General features: G+C 33.5%; 2 protein-coding genes across 3 annotated transcripts; one reads left to right on the top strand and one right to left on the bottom strand.

Moving 5' to 3' along the window:
• The first annotated feature begins 140 nt into the window (after positions 1–140).
• Positions 141–1749, top strand: LOC145122842 (protein ABIL2-like). 2 transcript variants are annotated; one of them, XM_079058412.1, is made up of 7 exons: positions 141–295; positions 377–459; positions 539–689; positions 774–873; positions 947–989; positions 1070–1146; positions 1445–1749. In XM_079058412.1, the coding sequence occupies exons 1-7, from the start codon at positions 221–223 to the stop codon at positions 1660–1662; spliced, it is 747 nt and encodes a 248-aa protein (XP_078914538.1). In that variant the 5' UTR covers positions 141–220; the 3' UTR covers positions 1663–1749. The 2 variants fall into 2 exon arrangements, with proteins under 2 accessions (XP_078914538.1, XP_078914537.1); XM_079058411.1 differs by having other exon boundaries at positions 1067–1146.
• A 30-nt stretch (positions 1750–1779) lies between these two features.
• On the bottom strand, positions 1780–6226 carry LOC145122841 (uncharacterized). The gene is made up of 12 exons (XM_079058410.1): positions 5840–6226; positions 4863–5064; positions 4695–4769; positions 4540–4614; positions 4215–4312; positions 3914–4130; positions 3789–3839; positions 3518–3615; positions 3291–3429; positions 3074–3190; positions 2135–2248; positions 1780–2036 (listed from the first exon to the last, which is right to left on the bottom strand). Exons 1-12 carry the CDS (start codon positions 5945–5947, stop codon positions 1780–1782), a joined length of 1551 nt encoding a protein of 516 aa, XP_078914536.1. The 5' UTR covers positions 5948–6226.
• Positions 6227–18220: the final 11994 nt, after the last annotated feature.

Genomic DNA, 18220 nt, shown 5'->3' with positions numbered 1-18220 from the left:
CTAATCATGAAATTTGTTTGTGTAAGTGTGTGGGCTAAGTATATATATATATATATATATATATATATATATATATATATATATATATATATATATATATATATATATATATATATATATATATATGTGACCCACTCTCACTCACTTACTCACCCCTACAACAACAAGTGGTCTGTCTCTATTTAAACTTTAGCCACTATCAAAACTTTCAGGTGTCCTAATGGAGGGTAAAATTGTAATTGATCTTCTTCCACCTCCCAACTATGATGAAGGTCTCTTTGCCAATGGTCTCAAGGTCTCTTTTCACTTTCTAAAATGTCAAATACTTTTTTTCACCATGTTATACTACTAATATAAATTGGTTGTATTTCTATAGGACTTAAGAAATGTGAAAGAACAGTTGTATTCAGCTGCAGATCATTTTGAAGATTCGTATTACAAGAATGATCAGAAACAAATGTGAGTGGCATATTTTGTGATATTTTTATCTACTTCTGTTTTGTTTTTCTACTTGATTAGTTTCTGTATTTTGCTTAAGGTTGTTTGAAAGCTTAAAGAACTACATCTCCAAATCTCTCATTAAAACCATAGACCATTTGGGGTCTGTCATGTATAAACTCAACAACTTTCTAGATCACAATGTCAATGAAGCTTCCAGACTAAACCTTCGAGTCTTATGCATTGAACAGGTGATCTTTTTATAAAAATATATATTTTTTTATAGTTATAAACTTGTATTTTTTATATATTTTCTCGGAGATTATTGCTTACAGAGGTTACAAACATGTCAAGCATATGCTAACAAAGTTGGATTATATCAATACTTAGAGACTACACAGACACCCAAGTGTCCTAAGAAGTACACTCTCCCAGGTGGATTTTTTTTTTTTTTTTTTTTTAAATTTCTCATGAATCTTATTGAGATTTTTTTTAATTATTGCTACAGAGGGTTGTGTTTTTGAAGGAAAGGCTGAGTCATTTGGTGTAAGGTAACATATATACATATATATATAATAAGTAAATTATATGTAGGCATTGTCGTTATAAGAAGTTACCTTTGTCACAGCAGAAAGGGGCATTCTGGACAATTCCCACCAGGTTCGGTTGACTTTTCATTTAGAAAGGCTGCATTGAACAAAAGAATAGGTTAGCAGAAACAGAGTTCTTCCCACTTTCCAGTTTGACAATATTTTTTTTAGAGTGAATTACACGAATGGTACCTATGGTTTGGGTTAATTTGCACGTTTGGTCCCTAACTTATTTTTTTAACTCGGAAGGTCCCTACAGTTTGTTTTTGTTTACCTAAAAAGACTGTACCAAGTTAAAAAAATAAGTTAAGGACCAAACGTGCAAATTATCCCAAACCATAGGGACCATTCGTGTAATTCACTCTTTTTTTAAAATAATTTCTTTATTTACTAATTAAATTCGCCTGAAAAACCAGAAAAACGATCAAGATCAATTTCACCAAATCCATTCCGGATTAAGCGATCAGAGTCTGCATCTTGTGCTCATCGATCCATGAGTCCAAACATATCGAGAAGATCTTGTTCATCGTATCCACAAAGAGAAAGAACAAAAGATATGGAAGCCTACTCTAAGAAATCGAGAAATCTTTTCAAAGTGTTGCTAAACATGTACAAGTCAAAGAATAAGGCGTAAAAAGATCCTGAAAAGATTACAACTTAATTTGTTTCTATTGATGTTTTGCTAATCGTTAATAAAAAATAAAACAATTTATTTCTTTTCCTTGTTTTGTGAGAAAAATCAAAAACGGGTCTAGTCAAATCCAAGATCAAAACTTGGGAAGTCTGCATTTCTTGAGTTTGTATTCTTGAAATCATTCGGATCATTGTAATCTTTAGAAGAATCTGGTGATTTAGTCTCTAGTGAGATATCAGTATCATCAACTGGTTTGCAATTTTCCTCATTGCAAATTGCCACGTCAGATGTACTAGTATATGAGTCTTTTTGCTTCTCTGTATCACCACTTTCTTGAGTAGTAGGTCTTTTTAGAATGGACAAAATTGAACGTGCTGCTTAGAAAATAAAAGAGAGTAATGAAGAAAACCACCAAATTTTAGTGCAAATTCAAATACAATTTGATATAGGGAATTAGGGATCAATTACATACCATCACGTAAAGGCTTGTTGTTTATGATAGTTGTTGATACAGCTTTATCTGGCTCAAAAATTCTAGCTTTTGAGTCAGTATCTTCCAATTGCAAAGCTCTTTTTGGAGGTTTTTCTACAAATATAACATATAAATTTAGAAAGGATGACTTCATAACCACGTGATAAACCAAAAGTAAAAACAAGTTACAATTTGACCAAAAAAACAATCCCCTGAAATAAATGGAATCTTAATTCATATTACACAACATAATTGGTATCATGCATCAAGATAATGATTGGTATGCAGTAATCAGATATGTGGAATGGAATGGAGCATTATGATGGAAAGTGAAAATCATATTTGTTTGCCACATAGGAATGGAATGGAGCATTTATCATGCAATGTGATTCCCCCGGCTTATTTGCATTCCATGATGGAATGGAATGATATATCATGGTTATAGATTATTTTATTTACAAAATCTTTGATAACACCAATATCTTTAAAATTAAGTTCAATTACATTGTTTTTTTTTTATTATTTTAAGTCTACTTCAAGATTCCATGGTATTTAATTTAATTTATTTTTTTATTTTTGTAAACAATTTTTTTAAAACGACAATAAACTTTTTTTACTACGTGAAATATATATATATATATATATATATATATATATAGTCTACATTTGAAACGAACATGAAATACTTTTATATGTCATTAACTTAGCAATGCATCTTTATTTGATTAAAGTTTATTTTTATAAAATAACATTTTTTTTTCTTTATCAATCAATTTAAATTCATTTAGTTTTCTAAATGTACATAACAAACAAGATGTTTGAATGACTTATTCCATTCCTTCAAGGCAACCAAACATGATAATGGAATGTAATGATCCATTCCATTCCATTACTTTGTTGATTTTATTCCATCATACCAAACAGACTATTAAGTCTTACCATCAGATAGAGGTCTGCTAGTTGGGATTCTCTTAGATAATTTGATATTCTCTAAATCAAAGCTCCTAATCTTTGGGGTTTCATTTTCCAATGTAGAAGCTTTCCTTGAACTTTCCCCTACACATTTAAGCCAATAACAGAATAACAAATCATTATCCATAGTTTCATGTACTTTCAAAGAATTATAACATAACACTAAAGAAATATAAAAACCTACCTTCAGAACATTTCCTTTGTTCACCAATTTCCACCAAGTAATGTGACATGTTGAATAAACTTCCACTGTTGATGTCTTCAGATAGTTTAAGGTATCTATGGGACAAAACTGTTCCATCTTCTGCTAATAAAGTAGCCTCCTGTGATGATGTATAGATTAAGATATCCTCCCATTGGTAAACAAAATAGATAGAAACATGTTTGTATAATAAAAATGACAAATTTGACCTCTCTCCCTTGTGATCCACAACTTGCAAGTTTTAAGACACCATCATGGAACTTCTTGGCCTTTTGGGTTACTTGTGTAGTGTACATCACATTCCACTCTAATTGAAAAAGACAATGATAAATCATAAAGATCCAATAGACATAACAGAACAACTATTGTTTATAGCTTATATCACTATTTGAAATAACCCTTTGAATAGGTTAACCATTGTGGATGCTTTAAGTAAACAAAAATGTGCCTTGCAGAAGTCAAATAATGTATAGAACTGACCTTTTAAATCTGTCTTTGTGTATGACATGCTTGTTTCATGTTTATTGAACTCTGAATTTACATAATAATGACATAAGATAGATAACAATCACCAAAAATGCAACAAAATGAATAGATGAACAAACCAGCAAGATGCTCATTGTGATTCTTGGAAGGCATTGTATTCTGTTTATAGCAATTTCTTCCATCAACATTTGTATCATTGAGAGGTTTATGGTCTCTGAGTTCTATAATGTCAACTATATGACCATCAAATTTCATTGATTCGCCAGCTGTAATAGTTTCCTCCTTTTTAAGGAATCTGCTGTCTAATTGTGTCCTTGTTTCATCATACAGAATCACCTGAGAAAAAGAAAAAAGAATGCCATGAAAATGTGTATTAACTATTAAGTTTGATGGGTTTGCAAAAACGTGTTGAAATTTAACCTGCCTCCCCCATAACCCTGAAATTAAAACTTTTAAGATTCCATCGTGAAATTTCTTGGCTTTTTGTGTTAATTGAGTAGTGTATAAGACCTGCCATTCTAATTGGAAAAAGAAAATGGAATCAGCAATGTGAAAGCAATATGCAACTATTTCACAAAAAGTCTAAGGGGTTGCTTCATTGTTTTTTTCTTATCAAGTGATGTATAAACATGATTAATAATATGAAACGAAATTTTTCCACTTAAGTATTGATACCCAATATAAAGACCAACATCACAGATTCCTATGTAGTTTGTAAGAGAAATTGTTCATTTAGAAAACAAACCTGTTGAATCATCTTTAGATGTGTCTGGACAACTGGGTGGAGAACAATACTTCTTGACTTCACGTTTCTTGAACTCTGATATCATGAAGGTTAACATGAGTGCAATGGCACTTAACATTGTTACATTACATGATTATGAATGTAATATAACTAACCTCTGATAATTTTCTGTGATGGACTCAGATTGATTGATGATGTTTTACCAATTCGTGAGCTAATGTTGCTGATTTCTAAATGAGAAAATAGAAGCATGAAAATGTGTGATATTTAGTTATATACCAACTAAACATCATAAAAACAAGTGGAGTTATTATTTAACATACTACTGTTGGACATGTGAGCCTTATCAGTAGTAGATTTGTCTCTTTGAAGAATCAAGTTTGGAATGGGTTTACTATCTCCATGAGGGTCACCAATGTCAACAAGATAAGCACCAAGTGTTATTGTTTCACCCGATTTAACAGCATCATCAAGCTTCACAATTTTGCTATCCAAAAGTTTATCACAGTCGTCATATAGCTTAACCTGTTAGAAGATTGATAAAAATGAAAAAGTGGCAATGCTCTTTAGATATGAGGTAATTGATCAGTTGTTAATATCACCCATAGCAATCACTGTACTCTTTTTCTTTTAAGTGTTCCATATGAAAAGGTATTTAATCTCATAGGAACCAGAAGTCCAAAATATAATTATCTTATGGTGTTATAAGAAACTTGCAGATTCTTGCAGTGACACTAGCACTAGAAGTGGGCTATGCTGTTGTAGTGTTATGAACGAACCATCCTTTTTTATCATCTGGAAATGAATTTCTGAATAGTTTTTATATAGAATCTCTCGAAATCAATATACATAAATTATGTATCATGTGAAAGCATAGATAGATTTACTAATTCTGCATCTACACCACTGCTATCTGTAAACTGGCAACATATATGGATTTTTTGTGGTCTAACGAAGCACTCGAAGTATCAAAAACCATCATATGTTCACGTTAAATTCTAAAGAACAGTAGGTGTAGCTGTTGACTTGTTTCATAACATTTAACATATAGCACGTCATCAATTCAGCTGTTAAGGATAACTTATTTGACTATAAAAGCCAAAATCACTATTAGGAAGTCAAATTCAGGTCGATTTTTCCAGATGAGATGATAAAATGTAGACAAAACTTAAAAACAAAGTTCGAATCAAACAGACAGTAGAACGAATGAACGATCATCACAATGATTAACATTGTGTGTCCTCGCACGCAATTAACCGACGCAATAAACAAATTAAGAAGAGTATGATGCGAAAGCAACCTTATGACTAGATGATTGAACATCTAAGAATCCGTCTTGATAAACTTTACGCTTCTGCTTTATGTGCTTCGTGTAGGTCACCGACCATCTCGTTACATCATCCGCCATTTTTCCTCTTTCTTCACTGCTTGTTCTTGTCTGAATAACGATAATCCAAACTTTCAAAAGCTAGAATTCGATTGCATCAAATTGAAGCCAGATTTTCAGAATGAATGAACAATTCGACTTGAATTTGTATATTTTGTAATGGCGGGAATCTGATAAAAATGTTGGTGTGAAAGAGATTCGTCGTCTCCTTCATCATTCGGTAAATGGATTTTGGCCGGATAGGCAATGACCCATATCCGACTCTCGACCCGGCCTGATAATCTGGGTATCGGTTTTTCAACAAGTATCCAGTTTCTTTGCTTTTCATTCACTAAACCAAATCAAATTTATATTATCTACTTTTAAGTTATTCCGACGTGTACATCAAATAACGTCGGTATATGCAAAAACACCATCGTCTTTAGCCGTTATTAGGCGTTAAAATACCGGGCGTTTTCGTGGTAACGGGAAGAAACGGGATATTACTTATATATAACTCTGATGTATAAACTAAAGAATTATATAATTAATCATTAAAGGTTCTTTATGTTATACTAGTTTTGAGTAGGGGTGTGCGCGGTGCGGTTTGGTGCGGTTTAGAGTCAAAACCGCAAACCGCACCGCATGTGCGGTTTGAGATTTTTGGAAACCGCAAACCGCACCGTTAAGGTTCTAAACCGCATTATGCGGTGTGGTGCGGTTTGGCTTGGTGCGGGCGGTTTTGGTGCGGTTTAGTGAATAACAAATAACAAATAAACTATTGTGTATTCAAGTTTTATACGCATTAGTATGTAACTACGATTAAATGATTTTTTATCATATAACAAATAACGAATTGTATATAACTGTGGTAAACGATTGTATTAATATCCCTAACATCGTTATTAATTTGATATATATTAGTGCTACTTTTCCCACCAATTTTAATATCCTATTGTGAAAATGAAAGTTATGTGTCGGCTAAATCCAAAATAGAGTTTGCACTCAGATAGATATATTTTTCCATGATAAATTTTATTTTATTTTTTTTAAAGATATTGATTTAATATAATCAATATAGTTTGATACCTAATTTGTCAAGTATCTTTATAAATAGACAAAAATGTGTTAGAATTTGCTATAACTGAAACAATGGTTGTATACTGTCCCAATGTTTAGCGACCAATTTGCTATTTTGCACTTGTTAGAAGTTGTTGTACATAATAAATTAATAATGTTTTTTATAATTAATAATAATAGACATGTATCTTACCTTATATATATAATGCGGTGCGGTGCAGTTTGAACCGCGTTTGCGTAAGCATAAACCACAAACCGCACCACATATTGCGGTTTACAAAAACTACAAACCACGAACCGCACCGCGAACATTGAAAACCGCATTATGTGGTGCGGTGCGGTGCGGTGTGGGCGGTTTGTGCGGTTTTGTGCACACCCCTAGTTTTGAGAAAATGACTGATTTCGTTCCAGAAAATCCTATATGTTCTGCTTTACAACTGATAAGTAGTTTTAATCCCATAAAACCGTTCTATTTAAGTATTACTGTACTTATAATAAAGTTTAACATATTTTTAACCATCCATAAAATTATAAGAAGGATGTTTTCCTTTTTGTTGGTGAAAAGTGGTTTTAAATCCCCATAAAACCGTGCTGTAAAGTGGTTTTAAATCCCCATAAAACCATTCTGTTTTATTTGTGGAAAGTGATTAATACAGTAGTATTTCTTAAAAATAAACTACTGAAGAATAACTACCCTAATATTAACCTGGTTAATTAGGGTTTAAAATGTGATAAAGTTGTAACCATGTTGGACTAGAATGAACACGACGATCTACTGGTGTCGAAACTGAATATGTGACATTTGTCACCCCATGGTTGATCTGTCGGACTGTAGCTAACAGTCGGGATGTGGGATTGTCAGTCCCGTATAGATTTATACACACAATGCCCGCTCTCCCTCCAGGAGACTCTGGTTACAAGAATGTAACATAGCAAGTATTGCTATGTCCTGAATACGTACCATCACATTTTAGTTTGAGTAAAGATCGAATTATATCCTTTTCTCGATAAAGTAATTTAGACCTCGTATACTTATCTAGAAAATAGATTTCTTGTTTGTTTCATAAATTATAACTATTATAATTTATATGTTCTATCTGATTAACATGATCTATCCTGAATGTACCCCTTTGCTCAGCATGATACAAAGGTAATGATACCGACTGAAGTAACCTTTTATATTCTCATATGTATAATGTATATAATTAAGAAGGAAACGGCCTTCGGACAAATAACTCCACCTTAAACCCACATCCAAACAAGGAAAAGGAAATAAGGCAACTCGTTAGTCCTAAGCCCTTTAAGTCTTATTTATATATACTTATACATATATGAACATGATTTTGACAATTAAAAGATAAAAGAGTTTATGTGATTTTGAAAAGAGTTCATGTGACTTTAAGTCATTATGGAAGTATTGGGAAATCCTTTTGTTGGGTTTTGAGCATTCTAACACTCCTATGGTGTACATGCAACCCTATAAACCTTGGATCTATGTTTTCTCTATTATACATGCAAATATTAACTATTCCAAGGTTTCATCCTAACTAGCATATTATGAAGCACCTATACTACAAAGTTCTAGTTAGATGACATACATTTTGATGTAGCTTGATGTCTTCAAGCTTTAAGAGCTTAGCCCCAATAGCTTTGAGAGAATATATATGCACACTAAAATCGACCCACTCTTATTTTCACACACTTGTGCCAATTTTGTGAGCCAAGGACCCCTTTATATATTATGGAGGATTAGGGTTACATCCATGTAAACCCTAATACCCATGACCTTTCATTTACATAGGATCCATGGGTTAAAAGCTCCATGGACCATCCATGAAAGCTTAGCCCAACCTAAATGAACTTGGCCCATTCCATATATATAAGAGTCCATATTTAATTAGTTCTTTTTGATCACTTAATTAATTCTAAATTAATTCTTGATCAATACTAATTAAATAATATGATTCCATATTAATATATTAGAACTTATAATATATTAATATTAATCATAAATATACTATTCTCAAAAGACTATCCATATAAATTGTGCCGGTGAAGTGCAACCCAAATGGACCATGCCGGGTCGGGTCAAGTACATACCAAATATAGTTATGGACTTAGACATTAATCCAACAGTATCCCACTTGGATAAGTCTAAAACTATTATTGAGTATGACTTCAAAACCTAACTGGCAATCGTAGCTCTTAAAACCGTTGTCGAACCCTGACCTTGTCAATGACTTGTCCATTAGATAAGGGATCATATATTCCTCCATTCTAGATATCATATGGACTGAGACATGGATTATAATCATTCTCTCTGTCCATTTGTTGTTTCCCGATTTTCGATTTATGATGACTGACTGATTGAACAAATCAAATCAGTCCTGGCTTGGCCAAGCACTCACATGTGTCATCGCTAAATCATCGAGGGGCCCCACAGATATCGCTTTTATCCCGAAGGTAAAAGGAATGGATAAACTTCGACTCATATGGCTTGTTCTACTACTTGTTGAATCATACACAAAGGCACGTTTTATAACATCAAGTTACCAATGTGTTTTCGTGCAATCAATGTATAACCAACTCATAGTAACAACTCATATCTCTAGGTTTGAAGAATATAAGATATTATCGTCTCATGATCACTCGTGATAAAATCCATGAAGTGATTCAAATGAGCGTGGGTTGAATCCAATACTCAGAACTTATGAGCACTCATGAGTGTTGTAGCACCACTTTGTCCACCAACTTGGACCTCTACAAACCAACCCATGACAGTCTTGATTCATATCTACTTCCAACATATGACCGACTGTGGATGGTTTGAATAACTTAATCATTCAAGAAGAGCGACTTAGTTATTCTGGAAGTCAAAACATGCAAAGTCAAACACAAGAATAAATGAATCAAATATGGTATCAAACCCTATGAATATAAATAAACACTTTTATTTATCACCATACTGATTACTCATTATTCATTGTTTCGGTTTTATCAACTTTATACTTGAATTAAAAACACTAGTTGTCCCATGCTCCAAGCATGTACACTATGTTTTTGTTAAACAATAGTTTTGCCATACACCAAGTATGCACTCTATGTTTGTCTATGATCCTTACTTTGTGAAATAAACCAATTGAACATAATTTCAATGATTCTAATTTCACACTCCCAAATCCTTATCGAAAAATGTGAGAATTTCAAATTCCTATCATTTATCGAAATCTGTTTAGATTTTAAACTTATATGCACTGACCCTCCTGTAATGAATATGTACAAAGTCACAAAGACTTGTCAACAGTCATTATAAGGTATTCCAATGGAGATCAACTCCATGGAAACTAAGTCTCATATTCAAAGTACATTGCTTTGGACATGCTTCTTGCATTAAGTTTTCTAATCTTACACAGATAACTTCCACCTATGGAGACAACTCCATATTCTCATTTTGACTATCACTTCTGAATAAGAGATGCCTCTTTTCAGAATATGTCAATATGGTCCTTCCAAAATTAGAACTATACTTCCAACTGTCCCTGAGCAACCAATCTTTGGTAAACCTCATATTGTCCTCGATAATTGCTTAATCATTTTAGTCATATCCAATTCTAGACCTTTTCCCTTCTTAATGCCTCTGGGCATTTGGAAAAATTTAGAAATGACAAATATTATAGCAGATGCAATCGATCCTGTACCCAAAGCAAATGGTACACGATTCATGATGTCTCACATAAAGACATGATTCTAGAACAGTCTTTTGCTACAATATTTTTATTTGCCATGTTTTCCAAATTTGACTATGAAGAGGGATGTCGTAATCATAATCAAATTTTGAGAACGCAATATATAGAATTTCCTTAAGTTGAACCAATCCAACATGAAATTCATATATATATTCTTGACTAAAGATGATTAAGGTCTCAATCTAAGCCTTTAGAACTGAAATGAAGTATATCCTCTCCCTTAATTATAGCAAAACAACTTTTTCAATCCCTGCAGCCTCACGAATTGAAACTTTTGTTTTCTATGATTAACATTGCTAACTTGCAACACTAACAATAATTATCATGTTCCCACTTACATGATGATTATTAGCATAACACTTATGCTCCCACTAGCTTTGACATGTACTCAGAAATCAGCTGGACTTCTAGAAATCAATACTTTATTGACTTTCTTACCAAAGTTCAGATTTCTGATATGAGATGCTTTGATAAAACTTTATCAAAATCATACACCTTTCCTTAGATAGCATGCATGTGTGTCTAAACAATTTCAGAACTATGAAAAGGGATGCCGTAATCATAGTCTCAATTGTTTAGACCTTTTGTCATCTGCTTCAAATCTACTTGGTGGAAGTGTTTCCTCACCATCATTTTCATGAATCGGAGAGAAACCTTATGACCCTTAGATTTTATGGTGTATGTGTTCTTATCCATGTGAATCGTCAAAACCATAGTCACAAGACAAGGATAATGACAAATCCAAACTCATATGGACTGAACTTATGCAATCTTAACTTCTTGCCACCTGGCAGTATAGGACTGTCATTGCTTCCAAGTTGTTATGCAACCAATTGAGAACTTTCAGAACTCCTATGCAAAGCCAACTTTAACTGGAATGGGCACAGAATATGTCAACACGATAGGTTAAAAACCTCAAGTCGTGTGCTAGTGAAGAACCTCAGGTTTTATTCTTGATTAGTTCTTGAAATTCTTTTTAGGATCTTTAAGACTCCCACTATCCTCTTGACATATAAGACTATCTTGCCAAATATTCAAGAGATAGTGCAGATTCTTTATCAAGACAAACACTTCACACAATTGGCCTTAGTTGGTCTTTGTTTTATCCAAAACACACAACTTACCAATTTCAAATGTACAAGAGTAGGACACTTTTACTCTTACATTTGACAAGTGTTTTAAACCTTTCTTTAAGATATGTCACTCAAGTTACAATCTTGGAGTATGACTCTAAGAATTGTTTTGGAACGAAGTATGACTCATCTTCCTGATCTAACCATTTCAACAATTCATGACTCCTCTTCTTAGTCATAAGAATGCACTAAGATGACCTTTAGAGGACTAATTGTGATATGATTTCTAAATCATTAAGACGATCACAAACATGATACTAAAGTACTCTCCCATTTTTTCAGATTTGAGAAACTTTTATCTTTCTGCCTAATTTGATTCTTCCCATTCGTTCTGCCATACATTGAGACTTTTCCAATGTTTCAGAATTATACTTAAACTTGTAAGTATAACCATATTTACTAAAATTTAGTAAATCAAATAGTCTTAACGAGCTTTGTGGTGGACATGACCAGTGCACAAGAATGTGTACTCGATCCCTTTAGTCCTTCACTTGACTCACACATCCATGTGAACAAGTAATTAGTCTTGATTTTCCAATGCTTGAAAGTTCTCATTCATCATACTATTCAACTTGCATGATTCCAAGTTTCGGTCCAATTGAAACTTGGGCGATGAGAAACTTTCCTGATTTGGTAAATTTAGACACTACCACAAATGAAAGAATCAAATCCATTTTCCAATATTGCTGTCAGTGGAATCATATAAGCAACAATTTTCCACAAATGTCATTGTAAGGATACTTCAAATAAATAAAATTAAACAATTTTCTTTTATTTTAAAACTTTGCGGAAAAACTTATCCTTACAATCCACATGGAAAATTGTTGTTATCTATTCCTTAGCAATATATCATAACTTCTTAAGCAACTGCTTAAAATTCTGATACGATCGAAATCCACCTTCGTGATCAGAATCAGCATATACTTCCTTTAAGATTTCTCTCTATTCTTTGATTCTTAAAACATCAACATGTGACCCAGTCACATCATGTAATGAGGATCTCAGAATAGAACTTAACAGAGTTAGATAATGGGCTCTACCTGATGTAGAGTCAAACTTATTGACTTTAACATCCTTAGGTAAATTTGGCAGCTTTGCAATCAACGCCCCTTCCTTTGGCAAAATAAACATATGGACCCTTTGGTAATGGGACTATCTCAGACTTAGCCTTTCTCTTTACTATTTGGTCAACCGGGTTGACTATGGCCAATCCCTTTCCATTGGGAAGAGAATGCTTTTTCTGGATTTCCAGTGTCACCATTGTCACTGTCCATAAAGTTTTTGGGAAGTTGATCTTCTAATCAAATTTGCTTTACTATCGTTCCAAATCATTGCTGATTCAGCAGCACCAAGCAAATAGATATGATCATTAAGGTTCATGTCATAGTCTGTTTCATAGTAGTCCCAAAGGAACTCACTATGTGACTTAGAAAGTGATTGAACATCCAACTTTCTCAAGACTTTGACACCCAACTCTCCCGGCTTGTCAATATATGACTTCATCTCTAAGATGTGATCACACATAGACCTTGCTTGCCATTAGGGCTTGAGTGACCTTGAACTTGTGGGTTAGGGAGAATAATTGGAGGAGGTGGAGGAAGAGAAGTATGACTTCCATGAGCCAAACTCAGGAAGTCATATTCATTAGGAAAGCTTGGTTTGGGAAGATCATTGTTGTCTAAACCAGACATCAACAATGGGAGAAATTCACGTAAAGTTGATTTAAGTCCTTAATATAACACCCAATATGATATATTAAGGCTAGGACCCAACAAACTATTTTATAACTTGGAAGAGGGATGACGTAATCCAAGCTATAAAATATTTGATGGTAGGTGAATGACGATTCACCAATTTCCACCAAGATAAACGAAATGTATTATTAGGTTTTAATTGGTTTTGAAACTCCTAGATTCTTTTGAGATTCATTGAACTTTTCAATGGCATGTTTCAATCTCGAGTGTGCCCTTCAGGTTTTGTGACTGGGATGCCGAGGATCACAAAACAAGGTGTGAAGTAACCATACAAATATATTTGATACCCTTAATATTTACCCCTCAATCGATGTGCCGGTTAACCACACACACTCCAACGATACTATGATAAACATTAAGTTACCCTTTGCCTACCTTGTTAAGTCCAGGTTAGTGTGCCGGTTAACCACACACGCTCCACTAACAGCTTAAACAAAGTGCAAAGTGTAATTTCATGGATTAGCACCTTATTCACATTTTCCTAAGTAACTAAGATTGGGAATTTATAAAAAGTTTAGTTACTTAGTATTTATCATTAATACTTTTAATGAAGGGAGAATTATAGTCCTTGTCCTACCTGTTCGGCTAACGACCCTCCACCAGTCAAGGAAACGGTGGGTGAGAGTGGACACCCATTAAACTGCCATTTTATAGGCAGTAACCTTATACCCCCCTTATAGACCGGCTTTGTGAATGAGGTCTACTAATGGTAAGACGACTTGCTCTTATACATATAATATATTAAACTTTTAATATTATAATAGTATAAGGGTGTATTTTAGACATTTAAAATACTTGGTGGTTTAATCTATTAATTAAACTATACTCTTAATTTAATTAAATTTAAACCATGTCATTATGGAATTATTAATTCTCTTTTAATTAAACACTTTAATTATCTATTAATAAAGTCCATAAGAGTTAATTGAATTATTCAATAAAAACATCATAATTCCAATTATTAAATTCAAAATTAAAACCATTTAATTAATTGTTTAAGTTATGAACCCAAGAGTTTTAGAATTCAATTCTTTTTTTTATCATAAAAAAAAACTTTTTCCAAATTCCAAAACTTGAGGGCAAGTTTTGTAACTCTTGAAAACTTTTGGATTCCATAACTTATGGAGTTAAATACTTGTTTTATGATGAAACTTTTCATGTTCCATAACTTAAGAACAAGTTATGGAATTCTTTAAAACATTAAGACCAAGTTTTGTAACTCCATAAAAAACTTTGAATCAATTTTTTTAAAAACCTTTTCATATCCATAACTTATGGAGGTTTCAAAAAACTCTTTAGATCAAACTTTTAAAACTAATAAAATAATCATATCATTTTATCTTTTACTAAATTTGACCTAATTCAACTCATATAGCAAATGATTCAAATTTTACAAATAATTAGTTTTTCACAAAAACAAGTAATTATCTTAAAATTTGACAAACGTCATGTTTTTTTTTCTTTTTTTTTCAACTATGCAAATAAAACATTTGCATCAATATAACAGAAAACAACCCATGGCTCTGATACCACTGTTGGGTTTTGAGCATTCTAACACTCTTATGGTGTACATGCAACCCTATAAACCTTGGATCTATGTTTCTCTATTATACATGCAAATATTAACTATTCCAATGTTTCATCCTAACTAGCATATTATGAAGCACCTATACTACAAAGTTCTAGTTAGATGATATACCTTTTGATGTAGCTTGATGTCTTCAAGCTTTAAGAGCTTAGCCCCAATAGTGTGGAAGCCTCAAATGGAATCACAAATCACCAAAACACCTTGGAAAAACTTGAGAGAATATGTATGCACACTAAAATCGGCCCACTCTTATTTTCACACACTTGTGCCAATTTTGTGAGCCAATGACCCCTTTATATATTATGGAGGATTAGGGTTACATCCATGTAAACCCTAATACCCATGACCTTTCATTTACATAGGATCCATGGGTTAAAAGCTCCATGGACCATCAATGAAAGCTTAGCCCAACCTAAATGAACTTGTCCCATTCCATATATATAAGAGTCCATATTTAATTAGTTCTTTTTGATCACTTAATTAATTCTAAATTAATTCTTGATCAATACTAATTAAATAATATGATTCCATATTAATATATTAGAACTTATAATATATTAATATAAATCATAAATATACTATTCTCAAAAGACTATCCATATAAATTGTGCCGGTGAAGTGCAACCCAAATGGACCATGTCGGGTCGGGTCAAGTACATACCAAATATAGTTATGGACTTAGACATTAATCCAACACCTTTATCGTAAGAATAACAATTGTAAGTCCCCAAAATACTTGTGTATCAATCAGATCCGTTTGATGGTGCGGAATCCCAATCAAACGGATGATGTCAGATCAGAATAGAAGAGAAGGAGAAGAAGAAGATGATGAATCTTGTATGTATTGATATGAATGAAGATCCGGATACAAGATTCACACACACTTACACACACACTCTTTACTCTCTCTCTCTCTAGAACACCTTCAAATACACACACATAAGCTCCTCTCTTCTATTCATCAAAATATTCCTCACACCCCTCACCCCTATATATACTCGACTGGGCCGCAAACTGGGTTTACGGCCGTAAATGGGTTTACGGTCGTAAACACCCATTGGACCGTAAACAGGGTTTACGGTCGTAAACCTGTTTACGGCCGTAAACACTACCTGGCCGTAAACCTGACCGTAAACACTGAGCTGTTTACGGTCCTAGACATAAAAATACATTTTCCTAGAAAAGCAAAGTATAAACCATATTTTTGACCCAACAATATCCCCCTTGGTTTATAGCTTTCTTTTCTTCATTGACCCAACAAGCTCCCCCTAAAAAGTAGCTGGCTCTTCTTGTTAATCTTCATTAGGAGCTTTGGCTTCAGCTTTAATCTTCGATATCTTCATGACTTCAAGATGAACATATGAATCTTCAATGAATGACTTCATCTTGAGCAGTTGGGCTTTTCTTCAAGATTCGACACTGAACGCACATTGGGTGAGGAGGCTTCTTGTACTGATTCTTGAAAGATAGCGCTTTCAGCTTGAGAATCTTCAGAGAGAATATCAGAGAGAACTAATCTTTTGGATCACTTCAGCAGGTTCAAGATAGAAACAGATTGTTTGAGGAGGCTTCAATGCAATCTGTCACCTAATCTTCAAGTGCAGCTTCACCTTGCTTCTGGGGTTGAAAGATTGAATGTCGAAAGAATAATCTTCATTTCTTGCTCCTTCGAATGAGAATTCTTCGATGCTCACGGATGAAGCCTTGGCTCAGAAATCTTTGACACAAACTCCATGAGTTTCATCTTCACTTGAATTCACTTTTCAAGACAAAACAAAAAACTAAAAGAAAACTTAGCACACAATATTTTTGGAGTTTTCATATTTTCTGAAAAAGAAATAAAACGGAAATAACACTATTTTTGGATTTTTTTAATTTTCTGATTTTTGTTTGGTTTTTAAAATTTTTAATTCTCCCCTAATATTTAAATTAGAAGAAACTATGAACAAATTTAACAAAAATAAAATGATATCTAACTTTAAGAGTGATTTGGGATCAAAGTTTTTAGACAGCCTTTATACGTTTATCAGTACCTCTCATTTCATGAATAGATCTGGTCAATCGCCGGTATTGTGGTCCACTTAAACACGAGAGATTGTGACAAAATTAGGGCATACTATAAGTGACAAAACAATGTGATCCTAAGTTCCTAGATAATATTCCTTAAGGACCATTCAGCTGACGACGACCAAAGATATTGTTGTCCACTTAAATTGAGCAGCGAGATCTACAGACAACCTAGTGATTGTTCAATTTTAACTGTACTAGAACATGTTTCCCGCTTCCTGACATACCCCAATAATCAGGAACTTCCAAAGTACTCCTTACTTTAGGTGAACAGACAATTATTAAGAGAGAAGATAGATTTAGAATGCATATGCTATACACCCAGGTCGGATCTCTTCCAATCACGCAGAGGGTGAAACATATGACTAACTGAAGTTTTAGAGGGATTGAGAAAAAGAATGGTGCATATGCTGTGTACCAGGTCGGATGTATTTCAATCACGCAAAGGAGACAACATATGACTAACAGACAGGAAGAATTGCATAGATAGAAGATGCAGAGAAATAGAATTGCATATGTTACAGTCCAGGACGGATGTATTTCAATCACGCAGAGGAGGCAATATATGACTAACAGAAAGAAAGCAATAAAATAATTTCCTACAGACCTACTTTATCGGAATTCCCCAGCCGCCCCATCAATACCGTAATTAAGGACAAAGTCCGTACATCGAGGAAGAGTTAAACCACGGTTCTAGATACAAATTATTTTAATGTGACCGGTGGATTATCATGTATATCTCCCTGCTCAACCTATCCGAGCGTCGTATTGTCAGGCTAAACGGATTTAACTAGGTCAAGATTTTTCAAGTCTCTAGATTTCTTAAGTTCAACTCTGCCTAGTCATGTCCATTTAGAATCTTTCGTGCCTACCAACGCATCAAACCCAGAGCATAGACCCTTCAACTTTGGGTACGTTACGCAGACTCAGATTGCCTGTTATCACTT

The sequence above is a fragment of the Lactuca virosa genome, chromosome 6 (genome assembly GCF_052849685.1).
Source record: "Lactuca virosa cultivar CGN04683 chromosome 6, Lactuca_virosa_CGN04683_v6, whole genome shotgun sequence".
Lineage (NCBI taxonomy): Eukaryota > Viridiplantae > Streptophyta > Magnoliopsida > Asterales > Asteraceae > Lactuca > Lactuca virosa.
The sequence above is the reverse complement of the archived record's forward strand: the minus strand, read 5'-3'. Positions and strand labels throughout refer to the sequence as shown.